Source organism: Eucyclogobius newberryi, unplaced genomic scaffold (assembly GCF_026437365.1).
Source record: "Eucyclogobius newberryi isolate DKJ021-1_F unplaced genomic scaffold, fEucNew1.0.hap1 SCAF_20, whole genome shotgun sequence".
Taxonomy (NCBI): domain Eukaryota; kingdom Metazoa; phylum Chordata; class Actinopteri; order Gobiiformes; family Gobiidae; genus Eucyclogobius; species Eucyclogobius newberryi.
The window spans coordinates 13228315-13252965 of NW_027315835.1; the positions used below are offsets into that span (position 1 = coordinate 13228315).

Below are 24651 nucleotides of genomic sequence, written 5' to 3' on the forward strand. Positions count from 1 at the left end.
GCACTTAGAAGAATGTTAAAATCAAGAAGAAAGCACCCAAAAAATTCAATTAAACAATAGAACATCTTCTTCATCGTCTACTAAAGAAACTTATGAGTAAAAGAAGTCAAAATGATCATATTTGGATTGAAAAATAACAAACCCCTTTCAAAATCAACACTGAACAGAATCTATCAAGAGCATAAACAGGGACTAACAAGTTGAACCTTGTTAACTATAGAAAAAACCTTGGCAAAACCAGAACAGTCCTAATAGGATTTAAACCCGGATAATTTCAGGATTTAATAAAAGCACATCATAATCATGATAATCTGCTCAATCTGAGCTCCTCATTGTCCCTCTACCACTGTTTGTGACGCCCCACAACAGACAAAATAGCCGTATATAGTCAACTGCAAAGTGTCATTAATGCATTGTCAAGTAAATCATCCGGGAGAAAACGAGATGCAATTCCGATAGCAGCGGTGGGAGTTGTGCATTTGAGGAATGGAGTGGGCCTTTGTCTCAGTGGGGCTGATTCATATGAGTCACAAGCCAAATAGCTTTACACACAAGACGTTTACAAAGGCAATAGCTGTCTCTGTTTGTTTAGCTTTCTCTAGTTATGTGAGGTTGTGACATCTGCCTCCAAAATAAGATAAGATAAGATAAGATAATCCTTTATTGTCCACACATGGGGAAATTTCATTGATACAACGCAGTAGATACAGAGGAAAAGGACAGATCACAGAATATAGGAAGTTTAAAACAGGGGGAACCACAAGACTTTCCATAAACCAGTAGGATCATGAATATATGCTATACTTCAATCCATAGGGCGATTTTGCATTAGCTCGAGGCAGATGACCCAGTTTTGAAGCCAAAGTATACAACTTGGGGTCAAACATTTCCAGACTTGATTTGGAGACTAGACTCTTTGTAATGTTACAGGAACTATGGTGTGACCCAGAGAGGCTTCATGCAGCTCCCATTCACATGAGTCAAATTGGTTTACTGCAGATGTTAAAAGACAAAAAGCCAGATGAAAAGTGTGTGCTAAAAACAGACTTGGAAAGAAAGCACAGTGGATGACCTAAACTCTGAGCAATGACCGCAACAGACTCACAAGTGTAATTGTTTCCAGATTTGAATTGGTCCGACTGAAAATGCACCCAGCTCTAAAACAGGAGCGTGACCTATTCTGACAATGTTGTAATTATCTGAATTTTTTGTAATGTTATATTCCTTTGATTTATTTGCAGTTATGGAGATGAAAGTTCTTTTGCATTTGGACACTGGAGTCCAGGGAAAAGAAGTGTGTCCCTTGGTGGTGACAAAATTGTGATTATCTAAAACTTCCAGAAATCACAATGAAAAGCTAAATTGCAACTCATACATGGCTTCTTGTCTAGGCGTATTTATTAATACTAATTAAAACAACATAGGACTAGTATTGTTCCTGAAGTTTTAAAACAGTCTTGTAAGCCCATATGGAAATGTAAAAGTATTATTTTGCATTATAAATCACCTATTATGTTATAAAAGAACTTTAATTATCTTTATGTTATAGAGCCTTTTCCCATGCATCAAAATCTAGCTTGAAGTTTGAGTATTTTCCAAAATGTTCTGGAGTCCAATTCAAATTCAGCCTTCAGTACAGAGTTCCACATCAAAATATATTAATATTGACTAAATCTTCTTTTTTAATAAAAAAGACCTGTCCTTAACAGAATAAAACAGAACAGAAAAACACACAAAACAGAACACAACCAGAGAAAACAAGAAAAGACATCCAAACGAAGGCTCATATTGTCCAATATAAACGTCCCATTTGTTGCAAAGTCGGTCAGATTTGTCCTCTAATCCGTTTCACTACAAATAAAATATTTGTAAACCCTTGTTTTTTGTTTTTGAAATTGACAGTACAAAAACACTCACACTCTGCAAATTTAATTTATTTTAATACCAAGCAAACATTGGATCTTTATACACTTAACATTTTCTACAAATAAAACCAAACTTATAGAAACAAACTGTCGATTGGAAAGAAAATTAAATACAAAATAGATATTTTTTCCATTGCACTTAAACTTCATAAATACAACCCACAAGGTAAATTTCAGTGGCTCATAGAAACCTTCTTCCAGGCATTTTCTCATTTTTTTCTGCACTATAGCCATCCCTGCCCCTATTCATTGCCTTAGAAAGTGACAATTCATTCTAGTGACCCATGTACTAACTATACAGCGCCATACAAACAAACCATTATCCAAACAAAATGTGCACATAAGACAATAAAACCCTGTGAGAAGTTAGAAAGACGGAGAATAGACAGTATATAACATAATGGCCAGCCACTTTGTCACAGAAATAATGACACTTTTGCCTATGAGTAACACTAGGTTTAAAAATCAACATTTACATATATTCCTAACACCCACAAAGTGTAAAAAATATCAATGGGAACAGAAAAAAACTGTTTTTGTCTTGTAAATCTAGGCTTGTTTGACAGCTAGGTTTTATCCGAGCATCTCTTTACTGAAGTAACAAGGGATGTTAGAAAAGTGCTGTTCGCTTGATTGCAATTTCCTCCAAATATCCACCCAACTTCCCCCGTTTGTGTCGAACAGTTATCCTCAAAATGATTCATACCAAAACCCAGGACACCCAGTTTAAGTGGTATGGAAATGGTTGGCAAAGAACGGGACAGAATGGTTCAAAGTGGTCAAAATAAATGGAATCTTCCTATTGCGAATGAACAGAGAAAATTAAAGACCAACTCATCAATGACAAGAACCATCACGAAGACGAAAAGAGAACGCATCGAGTGGAAAAGGTCAAATACGCAATACATACAATACAGTATCTTAGTACTGCAATGTCGTCCAACCATGTGAAATCTGATTTGTCATTTTCAACAAGAATAGACCCAATAACTGAATGACTTGAAGTATAAATTATTTTGGGCTTGACCGATTGTCCAGCACTGACCCTGTTCTGTATTTCTGTTGTGTCCGCACGTGCTACAAGCGGCTCAATGTTCAACAGCAGTAAATGGTTACTGGTAATCTACTTAATCCATACCATGAGCGAGGATTAAAAGTGTGCAGAAAAGGAAAAAACAGTGCGATACTGTATGTACACGCGTAGTGGAAACGGCTTATGTTACAAAGATTCAGTGTTTTCTCCTTTGAAACAGTGCCAACAACACGCCATTACGAGGTCTATATCAGATCTGTTTTTTTTCAGTTCCAAACAAGAGCCCAGTTAATCCCAAATCCAACTGTACAAAGATGCGCCGTCAGCCGAGTTGGCGGCTTTAGTCCTTAGTGTTACTGGGAGCACAGGCCGGGGCCGGCGCACCCAAGGGTCTTACGCATTTCGCTTTTTTAATTTTGTCGTTAACGTGTCATACTTTGTCCAGCTCCAGTCTTGGTCCTTGAAAAGAGAAGAAGAAGCTTTATTATTACAGACAACGGAAAACTGTAAATAAAATATTACATCATTTTTACCACTAAAACATCCAAACGTTCTTGATCTAATGCCAGTAAATGCCAGCACTCACCACTATACTCTTGGCCTGGTCATCAGAAGCTTCCTGCATGAGGCTGGTCAGCTGACTAAGGTACTTCTGGTTCTCCTGGAGCAGACGTGGGGCGGCATCACTGAGGAAAAACAAAACATACTGTAAGATACAAAGATTTCATAGAAAATGTGAATCCCTCCATCCATTATCCCATTTGCCCCCTAATTCTCATCAAAATGGAAGAAAAATGTTTGTAAATGTGATAAAAATGTCTTGAAAAAGGACTTCAGACAATCCACAAAACCAAATACCGTTAATCAATTCTAATTCTATTCTTTCCGTTATAGTCATTTATATTTATCTACCACTAAAGTGGATTGAGAGCATCTGCACCTGTCGTTGGGGCCGGGCAGAGAGGTGAGCGGGTGAGGAGTGCTGACCGGTTGGGAAACCTGCAGAAGGTTGGGCGACTCTGGACTCACGGCCATTGAGTTTCTCGACGAGTTCTGGGCCTGAGAGAGAAAGACAACACCAGCACATCCAGCATTAATGCACAAGTCAATTTACATGTCTGAGGAAAGTCACGGCTCATTAAAATGCCAACCAAGCATTTAGTGTCAGATTGTAGCATTTCAGAAAGTGCATTTCTATATTTTGTGTTTTACTTTTTACTTAAATAAGCAATTACTTACACATGCAATCTTTAACAAATGCCAGAACTCCCTTTGTCTTTTGATTTGCATCTGCATCACTGTGTTGTCGGCGTCTTTGATGTTTTCTAGCGTTTTCTCGATCCGTGGAAATAAATCGATGATCTTCTGTTTGCTGATGAGGATTTTACTGTACCGGGACAGAGGATAACAATTAACACTTTATAAAGGGCAGATTAACATTAAAATGTGGCCCTTTGTCCCACAGCAGCATTTATCTAGAAAGCAAACGGCAGCAGTGACCAGAGGCTCCTTTGACCTCAAGACGCTCTGCATTGTGGGACCAACACTGGGACCAACACTGTGGGGCTTTAAACTGTGGATTCCACTGCCCAGAGATTAAGGGCATTTCTCAGCTCAAAACGTTCCTCTCTAGGCTTGAGTCCAAATTGTACCCACTTGTGAAGTGTTGGATGTTTAAAATTGCACTGTCAATTTATAGAGTTGAATGTTTCAATGTGTTATTGTAGAAAAGCCCAACACAAGTTGAAAATAAGCACTTGCTATAAACTCTGTATGCATTGCATCAGCTGCAAACACTGCTTTATACCTATGTCTGACGGTATTGTCCCTGCAGAATAAAGAATAAAATAAAATGAGGCTGTACCTGAGGTGTGTATACAGGTCTTTGAGGACCTTGTCCTGGTTTTGAACCGTCTGAATAATGGCCTTCACCATCTCAGAGCTGTCCGAGCTCACATCAGACTCAGGGACTGAGGACACACAAACGATTTAAAACAATTACCAATGTACTAATAATGAAAATACATGTATGAAAAGGTAAATATTTAAGACATACTTTTGCATTTCATCTTTAGTTGTTTGTAAAGCTCTATTGCCTTTTCTTCCCTGCAATGAAATTCATTTACAAAGTGACCAAATACTGAATAGAAAAGACTGACATAATAAAATAGCCCTCAGACAGAGTCATTCACAAATACAAAACCCACTCACAGCTGCTCAATCTTGTCTCCTTGGCGACGAGCATAGGGGCTCCTCTGTAGTTCCACTATTTCAGAGTGAAGAGCCATGATCTCATCATCTAAATGGCCCACTTCTGCCACCTGCAGGACAAAACAGTTGCACCATGCTAAAACTATTTACTAAAACGGTCATATTTCTCTAAAATGGTCATATTTCACCTGTGCAAAAGCAGCTGCTCTTTCTTCATTCTCCTGCCAGGCCTTAAGCATCTTTTCAGAGGCTGTGGGAGAAGGAGGTTTAGCGTCATAGAACATCTTCAGCAGAACCTGATGTTGGTTACTCAAGAGCCAGACACTTACATATGCCATAGTGCATCTGATCACTGTACTTCTCCAGATCGTACTGAATACTGCTTTTAAAAAAGTCCAGTTTGGCTTTCAGTTGCTGAGAAAAGCCAAACATGCTGTTTTTACACCTCGTCAGGTTGGTGTTGTATCTCAAAAGACTCAACCTGAAGGATACGGACAGTTAGATGGACAGAAATGTATTTACGCTTGACCAAAGAGATGAACTTACATAGCAGCTCTCTGTCCCTGGAAAAGTCTGCTGTAGTCATCCTTTAGACCACAGATATAACTAACTGCCTGCCCCCAAATCTTCTTTAGCACCACTAATGACACTTGGGTTTTGGGTTCTTGAACTGAAGACAAAGACAAAAATAGTCAACATGATTTATATTTTAGTCAATCCTCACAACAAAAACTCACCAATAGTGTTGACTTTTTCCGGCAGCTGTCTGGCACTGAGGGGGCCCGTGTACTTGGTCATGCTTTTGTCAAACAAGTAGACAATGTAGCTATCCCAGCCCCTCTACACAGACAATGAAAACAACATTCAAAATAATGAAGAATCTCACAATTTGATTACATAGCGGTGAGCATTAAATACTTCCATGACTTTTCTGTAACTTTTCCATAACCATTTCCCAACCTTGTATAAACTTATTCACACATCATTTTCAATCAATTATTAGCTGACTGAGACTGTACACAATTGTTTATGGATTTTTAAATCTAGAACAGACTAAATGTTCAATTTCAGCTCATTTAGTTACAGTATAGCAGAACAGGCTTTCTTAAAGTGCTTCCATTCACAAAAAAAAAAAAAATCACAAAAAACAAATTTGAACATTCTATTAAACAATTTGCTCATGAACTTTGAGAGCATCTTTATTCTGTTTTCCATCTTTCTCTTGCTTAAAAAAGATGAGAGTGTTGGTCTGTGTATTATTCATGAGCAGTTTGCAGCGCGTAAACTGATTTCTAGATGTAGATTTTAAAAATGCATACACCAATGTAATGCAATACACAAACATGAAGTGGCTGTTTAGCTTTAGAAGATGCAGCTTCTACGCGTCTCTTACCACTCCGTCTAAGACACACTGGGCGGCGGGTTTGCGTGGGTCCAGGGACACGCCGGTCTCTTGAAGCAGCTCCTGGTTCACCACTTTGATCTTGGTCTCGGCCTCGATGCGTTTCTGGAGACTGTACAGGGTTTCGTCTGGAGTCAGCTGAAACGAATGGACCTGCGCCGTGACCATGTTGAGGACGTGGACAACCTGCAAAGAGTGGGAGCACTACTGTTACAAATGGATAGGAAAAAAAAGTTTCACTAGTGAAGAACAAAACCATGACATCTAACATCTGTCTAAGGCGACAATAACTACACAGATATTTAGGAAATGTTTCAAGTTGTTAAGCCCAAAATCATTTATGACCTTGTGTCTTTTTATGAGTAATAGATCTGTTGTGTCTGAAAGTGGACCCAACTGAAGGACGAAGACAGTACACCACCATCTAGTCCATTTGTTATAAATATAGTTATAAAATAAATTAGTAAATAAAAAAATTTAAAAATACGTTGTAGAAAATTGTATTTTAAGCTTTAGATAAGGCAGCGCAGGACCACTCAAGTGTGGAGGAAACAACACAACGTAGGTGTTATATTAATAGGGGAACTAAAATGTGTGAAGTGCCATCACACAATATGAAGATTATTATTGGCTGGATGGGATCCATCACAACATATGTATAATCTTATGTATGATCTTTGCTTACCTTCATACTAAGGATCTGCTCCAGGACTTCAAAGCACATTGGCTTTTTATTTTCAGTGCCGACTTTGCCTCCTCTCTGAACAGGATCCCATTTTAACATGAGTTGAAGCAACTCCTCCATTGGCTCCAATAATGGTCTTGATTCAAAGAGAAATCATATTTATACAGAAGGAAAGCTGGAAATCTTGTCTACTAAAATTACCAGCAATAGTTTTACAAAAAGAGTCAAAAAACCAAGCATTAGAAGCTCTTTCTCACCCGCTAAGATTATTGGGGTACGGCATGTGTTTGGAAAACTTTACTTCTCCAGTTGGTTCCTCTACTGCCATGATATCTTTAGGCCCTTTAATTCGCACTTTGCTTACCCTGTGGAAGGAAAATATCTTAGACAGTCAAACAAATTAATTTACAGATTAAATCAAAACACAGTTAAATGGCTTGTACGTAAAAGATATTACTTACCATTGCACAGGTTGAAGATTGTGAAAAAATGGGCGGAACCCACAGCTACATTCAAACACCATTGTACCAAAACTCCAATAGTCCACAGTAACAGTGTATGGCTTATTCTCAAAAAGTTCAGGTGCCTAGAAAAACAGTCTCCTTTAATACTCAAGTTCAGAAAGGTAAAACCCTGTAGGATGTGCACTAGGGAGAGACAAGATAAAACTGCCACAAGTAATAATTAAAAAAAGCAGTTCAACAATGACTGCAAAATTGTAAAACAGAACAGTGTAATTTAACGATTATAAACTATTTTAAAATCTTGTCTTGTCAGGTTATGATCCAATATCGTGTCTCGTCTCATCCCTAATGTACAGTGAATAAGTCTGATTACCAGATACTGTAGCGTGCCGACAAAAGATGTACAAAGACTGCCCTGGTCCAAGTCTTTTGCATAGCCCAGGTCAATGATTTTATGAACCAGCTACAAATACACAAACAGAATATTAATGGTACACCAAAACAACATTATTATTACTACAAATATAGTTCATGATTTATCTTATTTACCTTCCCGTTGATGTCTTGTAGTACAATGTTTTCAGGTTTAAGGTCTCTGTGTATAATCTTGTTTTCATGGAGATATTGGATCCCGGACCCTAAAGTAGAAATGATCATGAATGAGTTGGACCTCATTATGGTAACTAAGAGTGAGTTGACTCAAACATACCAACGTCGCCGAGTAATGAAAGCACTTCACTTTCTTTTAAACCACAGCAGTTTTCGGGTTTGCTCAGCACCTGTCACAAGAACAAGACATCACGCCCACGATACATAACCACATGTATGGGGCAATAAGTCTGTAACTTTCCAGATAATTATATTCCGATACTTTTCTGATAATTTCTTGTTCCCTTAAGGGTGCGCCACGTAACGTTTTGATAGAGGGTCCCTGCTTGTCTCTATGGAAATGTTGCCAGGAATGTTTCACAGAATGTCATTAAATTATAATTATAATTATATATATATATATATTATATAATATATAATATATAATATATAATATATAATATATATATATATATATATATATAATATATAAATATATATATATATATATATATATATATATATATATATATATATATATATATATATATATATATATATATATATATATATATATATATATATATATATATATATATATATATATATATATATCCATGGAGATAGCAAGTAGCACCACCAGTTATAGGTCAGATTTGTGGAGAGGCAACCTAGTAAGAATACATTTTTAATGCATGTATACTTTAGCAATAAAAACACTGTAATTGAATAAATACAAGATATAGATTTTTAATGCCATACTGTAAAATATTCCAGGCAAAGCAAGAACCCAAGCAGGTGGTGGAGCCCATACCAGGAAAGTCAAAGTGCACCTTTAATTCCACATTTTTTCAAAAACAGTGTCCAGGTGACAACAACTGAATCTTTTTCCTCAATGCACCTTTAAAGTTGGGCTCTATGTCAACTCTATCATGCCCTTGACACCACCATACATTTTAGATGATTCATTTTAAGGAAAAAACAGAATTAATGAACATACAATGTGAATATACAAGAATCAGTTCATCTGTAGTCCCTAGCAATAGTATGAATGACCTTATGTTTCCATTGAGAACAGTTGGACAGTGTAAAGGACAAGACAGGGACTAATGTCTACACTGGTGTGGACATCACTGTTTACGACACAAGAGATAATAAACTAAAGTACCAACATCGGCTCATTCAAAATTGTCTCCGATTGCGCTGTAATTAACATTAAAAGGTGCACTCTGCAAATTTTCTGGTGGAATGTCGGCCACCTGCTTGTTTCCATAGAACACAAATTCAACTCATCAGTGCTCACAGACCTGGTTCCTCTCGGGCAAACATTTAGGGTTGGTTTTAAATGTGTTTAATGTCAGATTGTTTCCAAATCTCTGTGGTATTACGGACAGCATCTGTTCACTGAAAACTGTCTTAGAAGAACTGCACAATTGCCTCGAATATGAGCTCTTGTTACTCTCATCATTTGTTTCGGATTTGGATTGAATAAACTCATTCAGAGGTGGTGGAGAAGGTCCATATAAACTAAATTGAACTAAACAAGAATTTGAAATGGGACGGCATATTTGCTTTCAAAAACCACAGCGTTCTCACCTTTCTTAAGTCTCCTCTCGAGCAGTACTCCATGGCCAGCAGTGGAAGATCATTTAAGGCTATATGTGTAATTTCTTCTGGGACGTCCCGTGCCGTCACCACGTTTATATGATTTAACCTGGGTGAAAACACAAGAGAAAATACCACCATGCTTATCTGTAATCAAATAATAAACATTTATAAACATGTCTACATTGAACATTGAATCATGAGCTAATTATTTGGTCATATACTCCACACTCCATTTAAACTATAGCAAAAACACAAAAGGTGCATATAGTGGATCTATGCATGCAAAAAAACAACATCATAACTTTGCATATTTCAAACGTTTTAGTGGGTCAAAATATTCACAAAGACAATACGGTAAACTATAAATTGAATACTTACTTTTTCATGATCTGTATTTCCCTGGCCCATCTCTCACTGTTCCTCGCGGTCAACTCTAGACGACACATTTTGACAGCTAGTTTCTCATTTGTTACCTGCCAAACCGGAAGAGAGTAACTTGAATTAAAACACACCCAAATAAATACCGGACTTTAAAGCTGGAAGCCATTTCGTTTTGCACCAGTGTATATTCAACAAAGGCTATGTAATAATGATGAGTAGAAGACCGGCTTGGCACCAATGTTTTGTTTTTTACAGAAAGGCTAAAGCTAATGGTGGGCACTTACAACATGCTGGTAGAGGTATACATGGGCAAACCCTCCCGTGCCAAGCCTTTCTTTCAGCTCCCAGTCTCCGCAGTACTGGTTTTGCCTAAAGGGAGGTTTCTCCATTGTTCAGACAAAAGCTACAACAAAATGCAAGCACAGAAATAAATTAAACAACGACGAAATCTGTTGATAAAAAAGAGCTTTCACTTTCGCATTAGTGATCACACGACCAAGGGTTAGCCACACAGACCCTCTTGAAATGTTGACCTCTATGCCAAACTAGAGGCTAAACGAGCAATTTAGAAGGAATGCTCACATATAACCCGGTATTGCACGAGTTAAAGACAAGAAACACGCGATAAAAACAATACACATTCTTTACGTCCCTCGTATTATGTGTGACCCAGGAAATAGACAGCTCCCGCCACTAGCGTTGTTGTAGCATATCTACTATTACAGTGTTAGTTTGGCTCAATTGAACGGGAGTAGCTACGGAATGAAGAGTGTTTTTCGACTCACGCCGTGTGTCTACGCAGATGTCATGAGCCGTGGTCCGTGCGGGTTTTGTCGGTGGTATGATGTGATGGTTTGTGTTGTTTTCAGGTCAATGCAGCGCCGTCAGATGTGTACTTCCGGTGTGACATCACCGCCAAACCGGAGGAAACTTAATTTTTTATTTTAAAAATGTTAGCCATGTTATTAGGGATGCATCTCTATTTTTTTTTTACTCGTGGACTAGTCAGTGATTCAACTAGCCGACTAGTTAAATTAGTTCTATTAGATTTTTAAAATACATTTTAACCAAATAAAGTTGGAAATGTACTGACTAAAGTAAAAAGTTATTAAAGAATATGAAAGGTCTTTTTGTTGTAGTCTGTGTTGTCCCTATAACGAGGACATCAGAAAGTGTGTGTGTATGTGTGTGTATGTATGTATATATATATATATATATATATATATATATATATATATATATATATATATATATATATTATATTATATATAAATGAATGGTGAGGTTTATGTTTGAATAAGCTTAACAGTGCTGATTATATTAGACGAGACAGAACAGAATCATTTTGACACATAGAGTAACCTTTCAAATCATGTTTATTTTAATCTTCTCTGTCTCCCAAAGGAGGTCCACAAACAACATTTCCTTGGTGTGTTTTAAACAAGGCAGTGACACATGTAGCTCGCTGTATGTAGCATCAAATGAACATTATAATTTAAAACACAGAGATGGAGCCAGACCTCTGCATGTAAAATATTTCCCCCAAAACACAGCGCATGACATCTCCAAATACAGTCATATTCTCCATTCACATTGACAAAAAGAAGACCGTGAGCTCATGTTGACCTACTCGTAACCCTTCATTTGAATACTCTTTAATATAAATAAAAGCAGGTCTTAATATCTCATGCTTTATTTACATGTCACATTCAAAGTTGGAAGCTGGCACAGGCGGACCAATCAACATAAACATTAAGTATGCAGCCATTTCAATGTTGACCAGTGTAAGTGAGATGACAACAGAAAGGCATATGAAAAAGTGAACAAAATACTCCTAAAATTCTACTAATTTTAGATCTGTGAATAGAAGCTGAAACCTGTTATGGGTTAATTTATGCGCACAGGTCCATACAGTTTTATTGTATTGAAAAAGGCAAATTTTATCAGTGGTACAATTTATGTTTGAAAAATGTTCTTATATCACAGGATTATTATCTGTCATTTGAGATTTGAGAGTCCAATCTGAAATTATATTGTTTCTGTGTGCATGAGATTAGCATCAAACTGGACTAATGAATTGATTTACTTTTAAATAATCTGTGCATTATATACCACTACATGCTAAGTTATCAATTGCGAGCGAGTAGCAATGAGAAATGGGACTTTCCTTGACATAATGCACCTCTTAACAGTTCATTTCTTATCCCCAAAATAGAATTTTTAAAAAAGGAAAGCATGTGCCGAAATGGCGAGGAAGCAACAATGCAGACATTTTTTGCTGATGACAGCCTAAACACTGATAAAAGAGCTTAAAGTGCACAATAACTTAAATAAAACAGAACTATTTAACGTGTAGAAAAATACAAAATGGTCACAGAAAATAAAAGTTCAATAAGGTGAGTTTTAGGATCCATTTAGGATTTGTAGAAAAACAGATGAATGTAAATAAAATGCATTGACATGAGACTGCTTCAGACTATGCCACAGCTGACAGACACTCACAAAGCTTCATGTACATTGGTTTGATCTCATAGCCCTGCGGATCATGGACTGGGTGGGAGATGCCATGCATATTCACTGCAAGTGCAGCAGGAGTGATTATGGCTGAGTTACAATACAAATGAGCGTCTACGGCGCTCCCTGCTGGTAAAAACTGGCACTGAAGCTGCTCCAAGTGGATATTTTAAAGCCTGAGTTTAAAAAAATGGCTATACTCAATAATAAACTTGCGAATGATGAGTGAATGGCTACAATAATGATCCATAACCATTATACTCTCTGTTTCTCTGTCCGACTTTATGCAAAATCAAATATAATGTTTTATTAGAAGTAATTTTTCTACCAAGCACCTTCTTTGGAGTATTCCCCATTCTATTTGCAACCCTAAAGCAGACACTTAGCTTTATTTAGGCTTATTCAGATCACAGACACCATCTGAAGTTACTAATCTCTGATACATTGGCATTGTTATAATACTAATATTGTGCTGTTGCTGTGTTCGCCCCCCACCAAAAAAAGAAAGAGAAAAAAGAACAGGAAAAATAGGATTATTGTGTAGTGCTGAGACTCTGAGTACAATGTTCTGTACCTAAATAATTTCCACAATATTGTGTTGACTATACTGTAAATATATACTGTAATATATCCTACATTGTACTGTACGCATACAGCAGAGGGTGCAATATATACAAACATATCCCAGATGTTCACAAATAATATTACGCATTTCCTATTACATTGTCAAAAGCATCTCAACTTACACATGACATACATTACACACAAGGGTTAGGTTCAACAGTAACAAATGACAACAATTCAAAAATATCAGAAACATTCAGGGGCTGCGCGGTGAGTGTTACAGGTGGTCACAGGGGATATGGCACCAACATGAAAAAAAAAGACTTGATGATTTTAGAATAAAACATTTTTGCTGCGTTCAGTGTTCGCCCTCAAAGTCGTAAAAGCCCTAAAAGTTGCGGAGCTGGATGCAGGCATGCGAATCACTGAAGAAAACAACATTCGGCCAAGAAGAAGAAAGAACAGAAGCACACCACAAGACACAAGCAAAAGCAACTGGCAGAAGATTGTCTTTTCAAGTAGAGCAAAACTGGAACCGAGTTTGGCCGAGATCGCCAACAGGGCATCACCATAATAAAGTCCTCAGTAACATCCGTTGTCTACAGTGACAGAGTGAAATGCTGAAATTTCTCACTCTTCTGCGGAATGTGAACACACCATGAGGATGTGGAGCTGGAATGTCATAGCTCCAGTTAAACTCATGAGTCTAAACTCTAAAACAGCACTTCAATTCAGAGCAGTGGTGGCAATTCAAACAATCAGTTGTCTAAAATATAATGCTCTTCTTCATGTGTAAACATATTTGTTCCCAGAACTTGAAAGATCAAGAAAAAGGTGAGAAAAACTTGGCAACGGCAATGAGAGATGTCAGATGTAGTTCCCTGTTGCTGCCTGGTCCAGTCTGTAAGCACCGGGATCCAGTACAAATATGTCTGAAGTCCCTCTCCTGTTCCTCTGTCTCCGCTTCTGTGGCAGCCATTATCAGTCTCTTTTTCAGAGGAGGGTGGGGTGCCAGGTAGGGCATCAGTGTCACCCGGCCCCCTTCAAGCAGAGCTCAGAGCCTTAAGGGTTAGATAAAGCCTGTGCACGAGCCGGCTTGCAACAGCTGTGCTTGCTGTGCCGGCCGGGCCCCTCACTTCTTCACGGCCTGTCTGTAGCTGTGTCTCTGGGCCTCTTGACGTGGTTTGGTGCTGCAGCAGGAGGCCTTACTGCTGTTGGGACCGTCCTTGGTGCTGCTGGCCTGAGAAGCCAGGCTGCTGTCTCCGAGTGTGGGGCTGGACTGAACCCGCTGGAGGCCGCCGTTCTCCTCCAGGATCAGGGACTCGAACACAGACAGGTCCTCCTCACCGGTGCGAAGTTTGGCTCTCAACAGCATGATATAGGTTCCATATCGGGTTTTCTACAGTACAGATCAATTTTAATAATGGTCACATACAGATGTGTGCAATTAAGAGCACAGTACTGGACTGTGGCTTACCTCAAATTCCAGATATTCATCTCTTTGGCGGTACTCGTCTAACTCCCGACCTTTGACCTTTCGATCCGGAGGGGGGCACGAACGCACCTCGGACAGTTCAGTGGAGACAGCCCGAAATTTCGCCTCATGGCAGCGGACCTGCTCATCCTGGATCAGATGACAACAGCAGTCAGTATGTTTGTTCTTATTACATTTTTTTTGATAATTCGTTTGATTAAACTTACTACTGTAATGTTTTAGTGATGTATATGCCCCCCCTGTGTTTAGTGGGTTAAGAAAAGTATTCAAATTACGCTATAATAAATACAGTATTTATTATTCAAAATGGGTGTTTTGAACTCAGTGGCATTTCAAACTTCCAAACAATTACATGAGTCATAAAAAATGCAAAGCCCATAGCACCGCTGTCAATAGTTATGTATTGCAGAGGTGTTGGGTGCAGTGCTTTGTTATAAATATTTAATTGCAAGAACTCTTTGATGAAGCACGTGCCAGCCTTGAGTAGAAGTAGTTGTAGATCAATAGTTTACTGTATATAGACATTATTTCCATTCAGTTTCTACTGAAACATCTAATACTACAGCATCATACCTCAGTCTGTCTGGACATAGTCCCGGGTAGCAGGGGCCGGCTGAACTTCTTCTGGGAGCCGATGGCCGCGGGAAACGGAGGAGACGAGAACATGGCTGCCACTGTGTTGATCCGAGTGATCCAGGACTGCATCTGCTCTGCGTTTCTGCACACGCCCACACACAACCATTACAAAACAAGTTAGCAAACAAACCCTCTTATCATTTAGCTCCATGTAGCCTATGCACACATCAGTCCTTTACATCAAAGGGATAATTATCAGAGAGCGCAGCCTCACAGTTGACAAAGGAATTATTTTTGAGCCAAATAATGCAAAGAAGAAAAGGCTAGTTTTACACAACAGAATCATATGAATTTATCAGTATATCAGTGTGAACCAAACGCCCTGCTTCAAGAGAGAGCGACAGAGTGAGAGAGCGAGAGAGAGTAGAAGGGTACAGTATGTGGGACAAATGCAAGCTGCAACTAGAGCAAGGAGAGTGTTCTCCTGAGGCCTGAACATGTGGCTACTTATCTGTCTTTTCACTGCTGCTGCTGCTGCTGCACACAGAGTCATATAGACATATAATAACATAAACGCATGTTCACATGTGTTTATTTATCTTTGGTTGGCCTGAGCTCTGTGTCTGACAGGAACTGCACAGATTGCGTTACATGATCTTGCTCATGCACAGACGGGGCCTGAGGACAAACTCTGCTTGAGCAGTCACCTTGCAGTGTTACTCTAGGACAAGGGTTCATCCCTGCTTTATGCGATAAAGGATTTTTTTCCCCTCCTGATCTACTTTTCACAGTCTACTGCAGATGTAGTGCAGCCACACGCACATCTGTCAGGCTGCATTTTTATATTTCAGCCTGGGCCACCATAATTGTGACTATATAATTTTACTGTGGCTTCACTCACGGTGCTTGGAAGAGATAGACCCTCCAGTCTGCGGTGCGAAGGTAGAAGACATTGGGTCTTTTGCTGTAGTCTGAAGCCTTCATGGCCAAAGAATGATGGATGGACACTGCATTTTTAAGGTCATCATCTGAGAGCTGCTTATCAGGCCTGTACTCCCCCTGAAACACATATTAACATAATTACTTTGATTATAATTGGCTTTTATTTTATAATAGCCCTAAATTGACTCAAATTAAGTGTTATTCCCTAGGGTAACAATAATTAAAAAGTAATCAAAAGGGATAGGGACACAATCTCTATGCACATTCTTAATAAATGTCTATTCTCTACTATAACAAAATTATCAAAATGTGTCACAGAAAAGTTTAATGAATAATTAGTTAGTTAAATATGTTCTGGTTGTATGCACTTACTTTCTGCAGGTAGAGAATTAGCCCTTTTAAGATGGCATAGAAAGTCTTCCAGCCTCTCTTTCCTCTTGGAGCTGTCAATAAAAACAAACTGATGAGTGATTCAGTTCCAAAATTCTTTATATGCAATGGGAAGTAGCCAAACTATCTCATGTTAATAATATGCTGTTTTTGTAATGTCAGATAAGGAAGTTTATAAACCCACACAGTAATGATCAGTTTGGTTTCTCCAATTTGGCAATTGGTGACGTTTATAATGTTACTTCCATGTTTGACATGGCCAGCAATACATGACATAGGTGGTAGTTCCACTACTGTTACTAAGTTGTGGAATTTCTTCTACTAAGACTGTAAACAAGCCCTTCTTTACAGTCTGGTTGCAAAATCAATTTCAATAGCAGTGATTTGACATATAATTACACCTGACAACATGAATCTTTTGTTAAATTATTGTTTAAACTACCATAAAAAGGTGTAAGTTTGGATGAATGGCCCTTTTTGATGACATAGGTGGAGGTTTTCTGTTGTAGAACTCAGCACTACTTCCTCTTTTCAACTTTTATTTATTAATTTTCATCGCAAACTTGACTGATGAAAAAACTAATAATAGTGATTTACCACAGAGACTAACTCATCAAACTACATCATAATTAGAAAAAAAATAGAACCTGTCATATGGGCTTTAAGTAAGTTCCATATAGAACTAATAAAAAAGAAGGTCATTTTAGATCAATCAATCCTTCAAAAATGTAAACCTCAACATAAAATGCTTTGGCTAGTCATGTCAGATTAAATTGACTTCATCATTCAGAAAATGTGATTTTATAAAGCATACCAGACTAAAGGAATGGTAATGTTTCTTCTCACAACAATTACAACACTAAAATTTGATGCTGTGACATCCCTTACATGGGGACTCTTGTCCCCATCTTTGAGGTCTTTACAATCTTGAATCAGAAAACAACAAATAAGTTCGTACTTCTCTTTCCGTCTGAATCGGCGTGCACTTTGCGGACCAGGAAGCCGTTCTTGTACAGCAGCATTCTGGAGGGGTGTGTCCCGTCGTCCAGGGACTTCCCGCTGCTGTCCACCCGCTCTATGGGCTTGGAGGTGTCCGACTCACACAGACTGTCCCCGAGCTCCGAAAACGACTTCCGCAGCTCCTCTTCGTCGCTATGGAGACAAAGGCACAGATTCGGCTGGAGATTAGCACTTATGTGTCACGTCTCGTTAGCAACGCACCAAACACATCATCATCAGCGTTCATCCTGTCCATTTGCTCGCACTCGGTTATAGCGCAAGAGGTCCAACAAGAGGACTTCACACCACCACTGAATACTTCATACAGTACACATGAGTAAGAGCAGCAGGTTGGAGCAACTTTGGGAGGACAAGATATTTACAGTCAGGAAAAATAGTGAATGTAGTTTTTGATTCCAAATTAAATATTAAGTGTAACGTTTATAGTAAAAATTTAAAATTGTGCATAAATATTCAAAAAATACATTGAGAATTTGTCTGATGATTAAACGTTATTATATGTTTAAAAACATGTTTTAATACTTTTCCGTTGGACGACATAATGTTAAATCCAACCCTTGAAAAGCTGCTGGGCTGGACGCTAACTCTCCCGCCACCTTAAGACACTGTGCAGGTGAGCTGGCCCCCGTCTTCACTGACATGTTTAACACCTCCCTGGAGTCATGCCATGTCCCAGCCTGCTTCAAGTCGTCCATCATTGTCCCTGTCCCCAAGAAGCCCCGGATTACTGGACTTAATGACTACAGTCCTGTAGTCATGAATTCATTTGAACGCTCGGTCTTGCCCCACCTCAAGTCATTCACCTCCTCCCTGCTGGACCCCCTGCAGTTCGCCTACAGAGCCAACAGGTCTGTGGACGAAACCATCAATCTGGCACTCCACTTCACCCTGCAGCATCTGGACTCCCGGGAACCTATCCCAGGATTCTGTTTGTGGACTTCAGCTCGGGATTCAACACCATCTTCCCCGCTCTGCTCCAGGACAAGCTCTCCGAGCTCAACGTGCCTGACTCCATCTGCAGGTGGATCACTGACTTCCTGACGGATCAGAGGCAGTGCGTGTGGCTGGGGAAGAATGTCAGACACTATCAGCACAGGAACTCCACAGGGCTGTGTACTGTCTCCTCTGCTCTTCTCCCTGTACAGTGTACACAAACTGCTTCACCTCCAGCCACAATACCACCCTCATCAGGCTGATCTCGGACGGGGATTAGTCCGTTTACAGGAGGGAGGTGGCCCGACTGGTGTCCGGGTGCAGCGGTAACAACGTGGAGCTCAATGCCCAGAAGACAGTGGAGATGATCGTGGACTTCAGGAAAGACACAGGAAAGCCACAGCCCCCGAGCCCCCCCTCACTATCACAGACTCCCCCATCACCACCGTAGACTCCTTCCGTTTTTTCTGCACCACCATTACCCAGGACCTCAAGTGGGAGCCCACCATCAGCTCCCTCATCAAGAAGGCCCAGCAGAGGATGTACTTCCTGCGGCAGCTGAGGAAAGCTAAGCTGCCAGCACAGATTTTAATTATTTTGGATTTTATATAGGGTGTCTATCATTGTTCATTGTTTTTTGTTGCACCAAATCACCAAAGCAAGTTCCTATGTTTGTGAATTCTGTTCATTAGCAATGGCAATAAACCTTTTCTGATTCTGATCTGACGATCGTTACTCGGATACTAATAAATGTAACTTCTAAATTTAAACAGGAATCGAGTAACTGGAATTTGCCATGCATTCAAAGCAATTACGTTAGGTGATTGCTGAAGATTAAAAAAACAGTTTTTTACTGCAACAGTATGCTTGAGGCATATGTGTCTGTGTTTACTACGGAGGATTGAACCTGCAAACTTGTTGGGAGGCCATAATGTTAACTGCTCTGCCACACTGCTCTCCCATAATATTTTTAGATATCATTGGAACTAAACATAAGATCAATAAACTTTTACCTATGAACTGAACTGAATGAGCTGAACTAGTATGAACTGTTCACATATGACATCACCAGTCGACACCAATCACTGCCAACTTCAGAGAACCAGATAGAACTTTGAAAAAACAAGATACAAAGCAGAGTTATCAGGGGAGGCACTAGACTAGACCATTCAAAGTTGCATCCGTACTTCCTATAAGATTTTGTTCCTGTCCAGAACTTGATCAAAATGTACCTCAGCAGCCGAATGACACTCTTAACTTGATTTGAGGCGAATAGAACAGGGCCATCTTTACCCAGGGGGCTCCAGCACTTCCTCCTCACACCCTGAACAAGTCAGACTCAAGCACTCTCCAAAAGTGTTTGCTAAGCTTAATTCCTCATCGCAGATCGTCTCCTGCAGGGCGCACGCCGCTCATTAGAAACCATCACGGAGCCATGTTTTTAAATGAGAATTTTGATGAGCTGCTTTCCATTTTTGAGCTCAAGTGTACCGTCTGCATCAGTCAGTCAAAAAAGTTGATTCAGTAATATTTTACAGAAATATACTTTTACATATCAAGCTTCTTAGTTCTTTCACAGTCGGGCAATGTTTTGGCTTCAGATCTTCAGAAATGTCAAAACTCACATATCAGTGAGCACATGAGTGTTATAGACCTAGTGTTATAGACCTAGTGTTATGACCTGACTTTGTTTCATTTAGCCATTTCTGGTTTTATCCAGTGATTGCCCTGGTTTACCCTTAATTTAGTTACTAGAGGTGTGAGACATATAAGCATTTACATTAGTTATGTAGGATACATCGCTTTATTTGACTATTCAAAAAATCTGTTTGCCCGTAGAGCACCACGCATGATACTTAAACTGTAAGTAGTGCATGTGGCTTTCCTCCTTAGGGTCTGTCGTTTTCTATTGCAAGTTGTCAAATCAACATCTTTTGTAATAACATCGACATCAAATCATGGCTATGTTGAATCAATAGAATAAATACATATTGTATTGTAACAAAACCTTTTTATTGAATAATTAAATAAAGGCAGCATATAAGCTTTTCAGCTGTTCAATTCAAGTAGATTGAAAGTTGAAAGGAGGTACTCGAGAGGAACACTCAACATACTATTGTCCATTCAAGTCTGACCATGTGTCCATCGTTGGGATGACGCAGGTCATAGAAAGAAAATGAAGTCAACAAGGACAGAGTTGGAGGTGCATGGAAAATTCAAATCATGAACCAGAAGGGCAGCAACTGTACACATTAGGTTAGTATACAATGGACGGTGGTCTAATAAGATGCAATGTTAAATGTTTGACTGCAGTTGTCCTATGTTCTGTGAAGCATGTGTCATCTCTGGTGTGCTTTATGTCAGAGATTAAACATTTTGTAAAAACTGTATATCACATTGTATTCTTAACACCTGTCACTTTAATCAACAACAATTCATTGCACGGTTCACTTTCTGCACTATATCTGTAAATTTAACTGTACATTTTGGGTACATACAAAGTCTGTTTTTTATCTTATTGTAAACTTAAATTGCTTTTCTTTAATGCATACCTTATTTGATATATAAGGCTCTTTTAATACTGTTCATTGTTGTATAAATCACCAAAGCAAGTTCCTAGCCTGTGAATTTTGTTCATTGACAACGGCAATAAACCTTTTCTGATCCTGATTCTGGTATTGCCATTTTTAGAATTAGTAGGGCTATTATCAGAGAATCAATACTTTAAAATAAAACCCAAGTATAAAATGGCAATTCCACATGTTACATCACTGGCTATTGCAAAAGTTGAGCCCAAAATAGCAGAAATGGCTGTATGCCTGAGCCCCCTCCCCAGAGACCACACTATGAGTAACCAACAGTAACATAACAGCAGTTAACCCCATGCAGGCGCCGAGAGTGAGAGAGAGAGAGAGGCTGCACCAATGAGCACGTAGCCTGTTGCCTGGTAACTGGGTCTCATTCTACACAGAAACAAGTGGAGGAGAAGAAGAGGGGGGGTGGAGGGAGCCGAAAGAACAAAAAAAAACCATAGTGCAAACAACAAAATACGAGAAAGGAAGTATGCAAGAGAAGGTGTCATAGGAGGAATGTAAGCAAGAATGGGAAGTGTTTGTGATATTTTGGAATCAGTCAGTGTTTTACCAGTGCAACAAATGTTTACAAAAAGGTATTTCATTCATACACCTTTAATAATATGGTGTAGCCAAGGTAAAACAGTGCATCAATGGCCATGTTTAAATGTACACCAAAATTGGATTATTATCTGCTTTCTGGACCTTCTGATCTGATAATTAGATTTTGAGTGCATATGTATATATGTGCATATATCTGCAGCCAGTAATATCTTATGTGAGTAATCGCATTTCTTTCAGATTTGTGCAAAATTATGCATAACAGGAATAATAATTTGGCAAAGACAAAAATGAAAGATTTTAAAGAATGAAAAAGGGAAAACTTTCACAAACAAACACGTGACAACCCAATTTCCTGTGTGCATGTAAATACACAGATCAGATCAGATTTAGATATAGGTTCATCTAATTATTCCATCCGATTTTATTTTTTTTCTGGCCAAGAAATCTATACATTGTTTGATTGAAGTGGCTGATTTAGCAAAAGATGTCAAAAACATGTTATTGATGATGAATGTGTGACGCAATAACTGGCACTCCGTCTCCTTCCCGCTGTGCTCCCTAGCGTACCGTATTATGAGGGGATTAGCAGATGGGGTTAGGTGTTTTTAATGCATCATCACCACCATCATCATCGTCATCATAATCACTGACGTTTACAATTGTTTGTGTTTTGTTGCCAATTCAAGAAAACTTGTTGCAGCTCCTTTAACCTACTGGCTCTCTCTCCTTTACCTTCTGCTCCAGCCCACACCTCCAAACCAGGATGTGCAAATATACAGTGCATCCTATTGGAGACGAGTACATGTGGGTGCCTCCAACTGCACTGCCGCCAATGTCCATATGCGTGTATTTTTCTGTGGGGGTGTGAAGTAAGTAGCGCCTATTGCTATGTTTTGTTTTGCTGTTTTTTTGTGTGTGTATGTTTTTTTCTTCTCGATTTTTTAAATGTTGTATTGGAGAGGGCAAAACCTCCCAGCACACCCACTCAAAAGCACACATAAGCCAAGGCTGTTCTCATAAATGCAATGTTTTGTAGCTTGAAAGAGTAAATTGTGTAGCTTAAAAGAGTAAATAAACTATATATAGCCTGTATGTAAAGAAAACAACTGCGCATTTACATGGTAATGACTAAGCCATAAAAGGAAAAGTTGGCTTTTTGTTGCAGTGAATGAAAAAAGGGAAAAAAGGGAAAATAAAAACTGTACGTTCCCAAATTGTTATTATAATTATTTGTCAAAGCAAACAAAATCATAATGTATTTTGAATTTGTAATTGTCTGAGTGCAGTTTAGCCGCGCCCGGCCTTTAGGATGTTGAAATAACTGTCTATATGTCTAGAATCTCTCTGGATCTCCGCCTCTGTCCACTTTTATTCCTGCTCTGGGCAGCAGGTATTTTTGGAAAGGCAGTGGGCGACTTTGAATAGGACACGCAGGTAAATGGTCCAAGCGTTCCCTTGTTCATTGAATATAATGTATTGTTAGTTGCAACTTTTGTTCTATTACCATAAATGTGCGATTGCAGGACATTTCAAAACACAGACGGGAAACAATTTTGAAAAAACACAAATGTGAGGAGCTTGATACTGAAGTGAAAATGTAAATTAATTTGATAAAATACAACAACGTTTGACTACTACAAACTGCACACTACTAATGTTAATTTACTGTTAACTAATATACCTTTCTATTTTCAAATGGTGCAAACAACCTCAACAATTGAAAGTAAAAACAAAATACTATAGATGTATTTAATTAGTCAATAATGCCTCAATTGAGCAAAGTTTGCAATTTTTTTCGCACTTTTGGATCTATAAACCTGGTAAATAATATGTCTTAAAGTTTATTTAGTGTAACACACGAGATGGAGAGGCGAATGATGCGGTAGCCATGGAGTCGTATCCATGGTGCCGTTGCCATAGAAACAGAGGCTTGGAAAACGAGTGACTTAATTGGCATCTCGGAGACACACTCTGGATGTGCTGCGCGAGAATAGCAACCCTTGACACACTAATGTTTCCTTCACATGCCAGACGACGCTCACGTCATTAATGAGGAGGCTAACAACTTAATCAATATCCCCTTGTTTTTTCTCCTCTACCCTTCAGGACAATGGCAGCGTGCGTCCTTGTGTGTATGTGTGTGGTTATTTATGGGCAAGTGAAAGCAACAATTAGCACACAGAAGCCAGGCTGCAGTACCAAAATGGAACAAGTGGACAAAGAGGAGAGGCGAGGTGAAAGCAGAGAGTCAATGTTAAAGAACTTACAGTGTCCACTGGAGCTTCCGGTTCTTGATTGAGTTGTACAGTGCCTAAAAAGGACAGAAAGAGACAATTGTGAGATTCAAAGATATCGATGCAGCACATGGATGGGTCATATCGGGTACTTGACTTTGAAAATAAAAATGTCAGTATCATTAATTGTTATACTTTCAAAAATGTTATTTTTGGGGTTATTCCGATTACGATATTCAGACAATGTTATGTTAAACCAGAAATTAACTAAAAAGTTAAAGTTTCCACCATTCCCCTTTGTAACCAGGCAGTTTCTCTGTGTGTAAGATTGTTGGAAATATGTGTTGTAAACTCTGTCATGCAGGTTTGAAATAAATAACTAAATGTATTAAATGTAAATGAGGTTTTATTATCAGACAAATGTGAAAAGTGCAGAAATATCACCTTATACCCTTATTTTAAACTTAAAAAAAAAAAAAAATCAAAATCAACTCTATTTGGAGAATTTTTCACTATTAACAATAAACATAATATTAAAATGTTGCATAT

The 24651-nt window shown here is 38.7% G+C and overlaps 2 protein-coding genes across 4 annotated transcripts in view; both read right to left on the bottom strand.

The window, feature by feature from the left end:
• Positions 1-1921: 1921 nt before the first annotated feature.
• On the bottom strand, positions 1922-11201 carry LOC140369489 (inhibitor of nuclear factor kappa-B kinase subunit alpha-like). The gene is made up of 22 exons (XM_072456844.1): positions 11083-11201; positions 10582-10700; positions 10295-10389; positions 9905-10022; positions 8430-8499; positions 8270-8358; positions 8094-8183; positions 7718-7842; positions 7514-7621; positions 7257-7392; positions 6563-6757; positions 5907-6009; positions 5716-5839; positions 5499-5650; positions 5358-5419; positions 5170-5279; positions 5015-5064; positions 4823-4928; positions 4198-4345; positions 3899-4017; positions 3545-3644; positions 1922-3417 (listed from the first exon to the last, which is right to left on the bottom strand). Exons 2-22 carry the CDS (start codon positions 10684-10686, stop codon positions 3352-3354), a joined length of 2271 nt encoding a protein of 756 aa, XP_072312945.1. The 5' UTR covers positions 10687-10700; positions 11083-11201; the 3' UTR covers positions 1922-3351.
• A 454-nt stretch (positions 11202-11655) lies between these two features.
• The window catches only part of LOC140369485 (PH and SEC7 domain-containing protein 1-like), a 51069-nt gene continuing 38073 nt past the window's right edge, over positions 11656-24651 (bottom strand). For all 3 annotated transcript variants that reach the window (XM_072456833.1, XM_072456832.1, XM_072456834.1), the window contains 7 exons: positions 24136-24179; positions 17737-17930; positions 16761-16831; positions 16348-16505; positions 15444-15588; positions 14853-14999; positions 11656-14774 (listed from right to left, as the gene is read on the bottom strand). In XM_072456833.1, coding sequence (XP_072312934.1) covers positions 14508-14774; positions 14853-14999; positions 15444-15588; positions 16348-16505; positions 16761-16831; positions 17737-17930; positions 24136-24179 — 1026 coding nt within the window. In that variant the 3' untranslated portion in view covers positions 11656-14507. The remainder of the gene's footprint in view (positions 14775-14852; positions 15000-15443; positions 15589-16347; positions 16506-16760; positions 16832-17736; positions 17931-24135; positions 24180-24651) is intronic.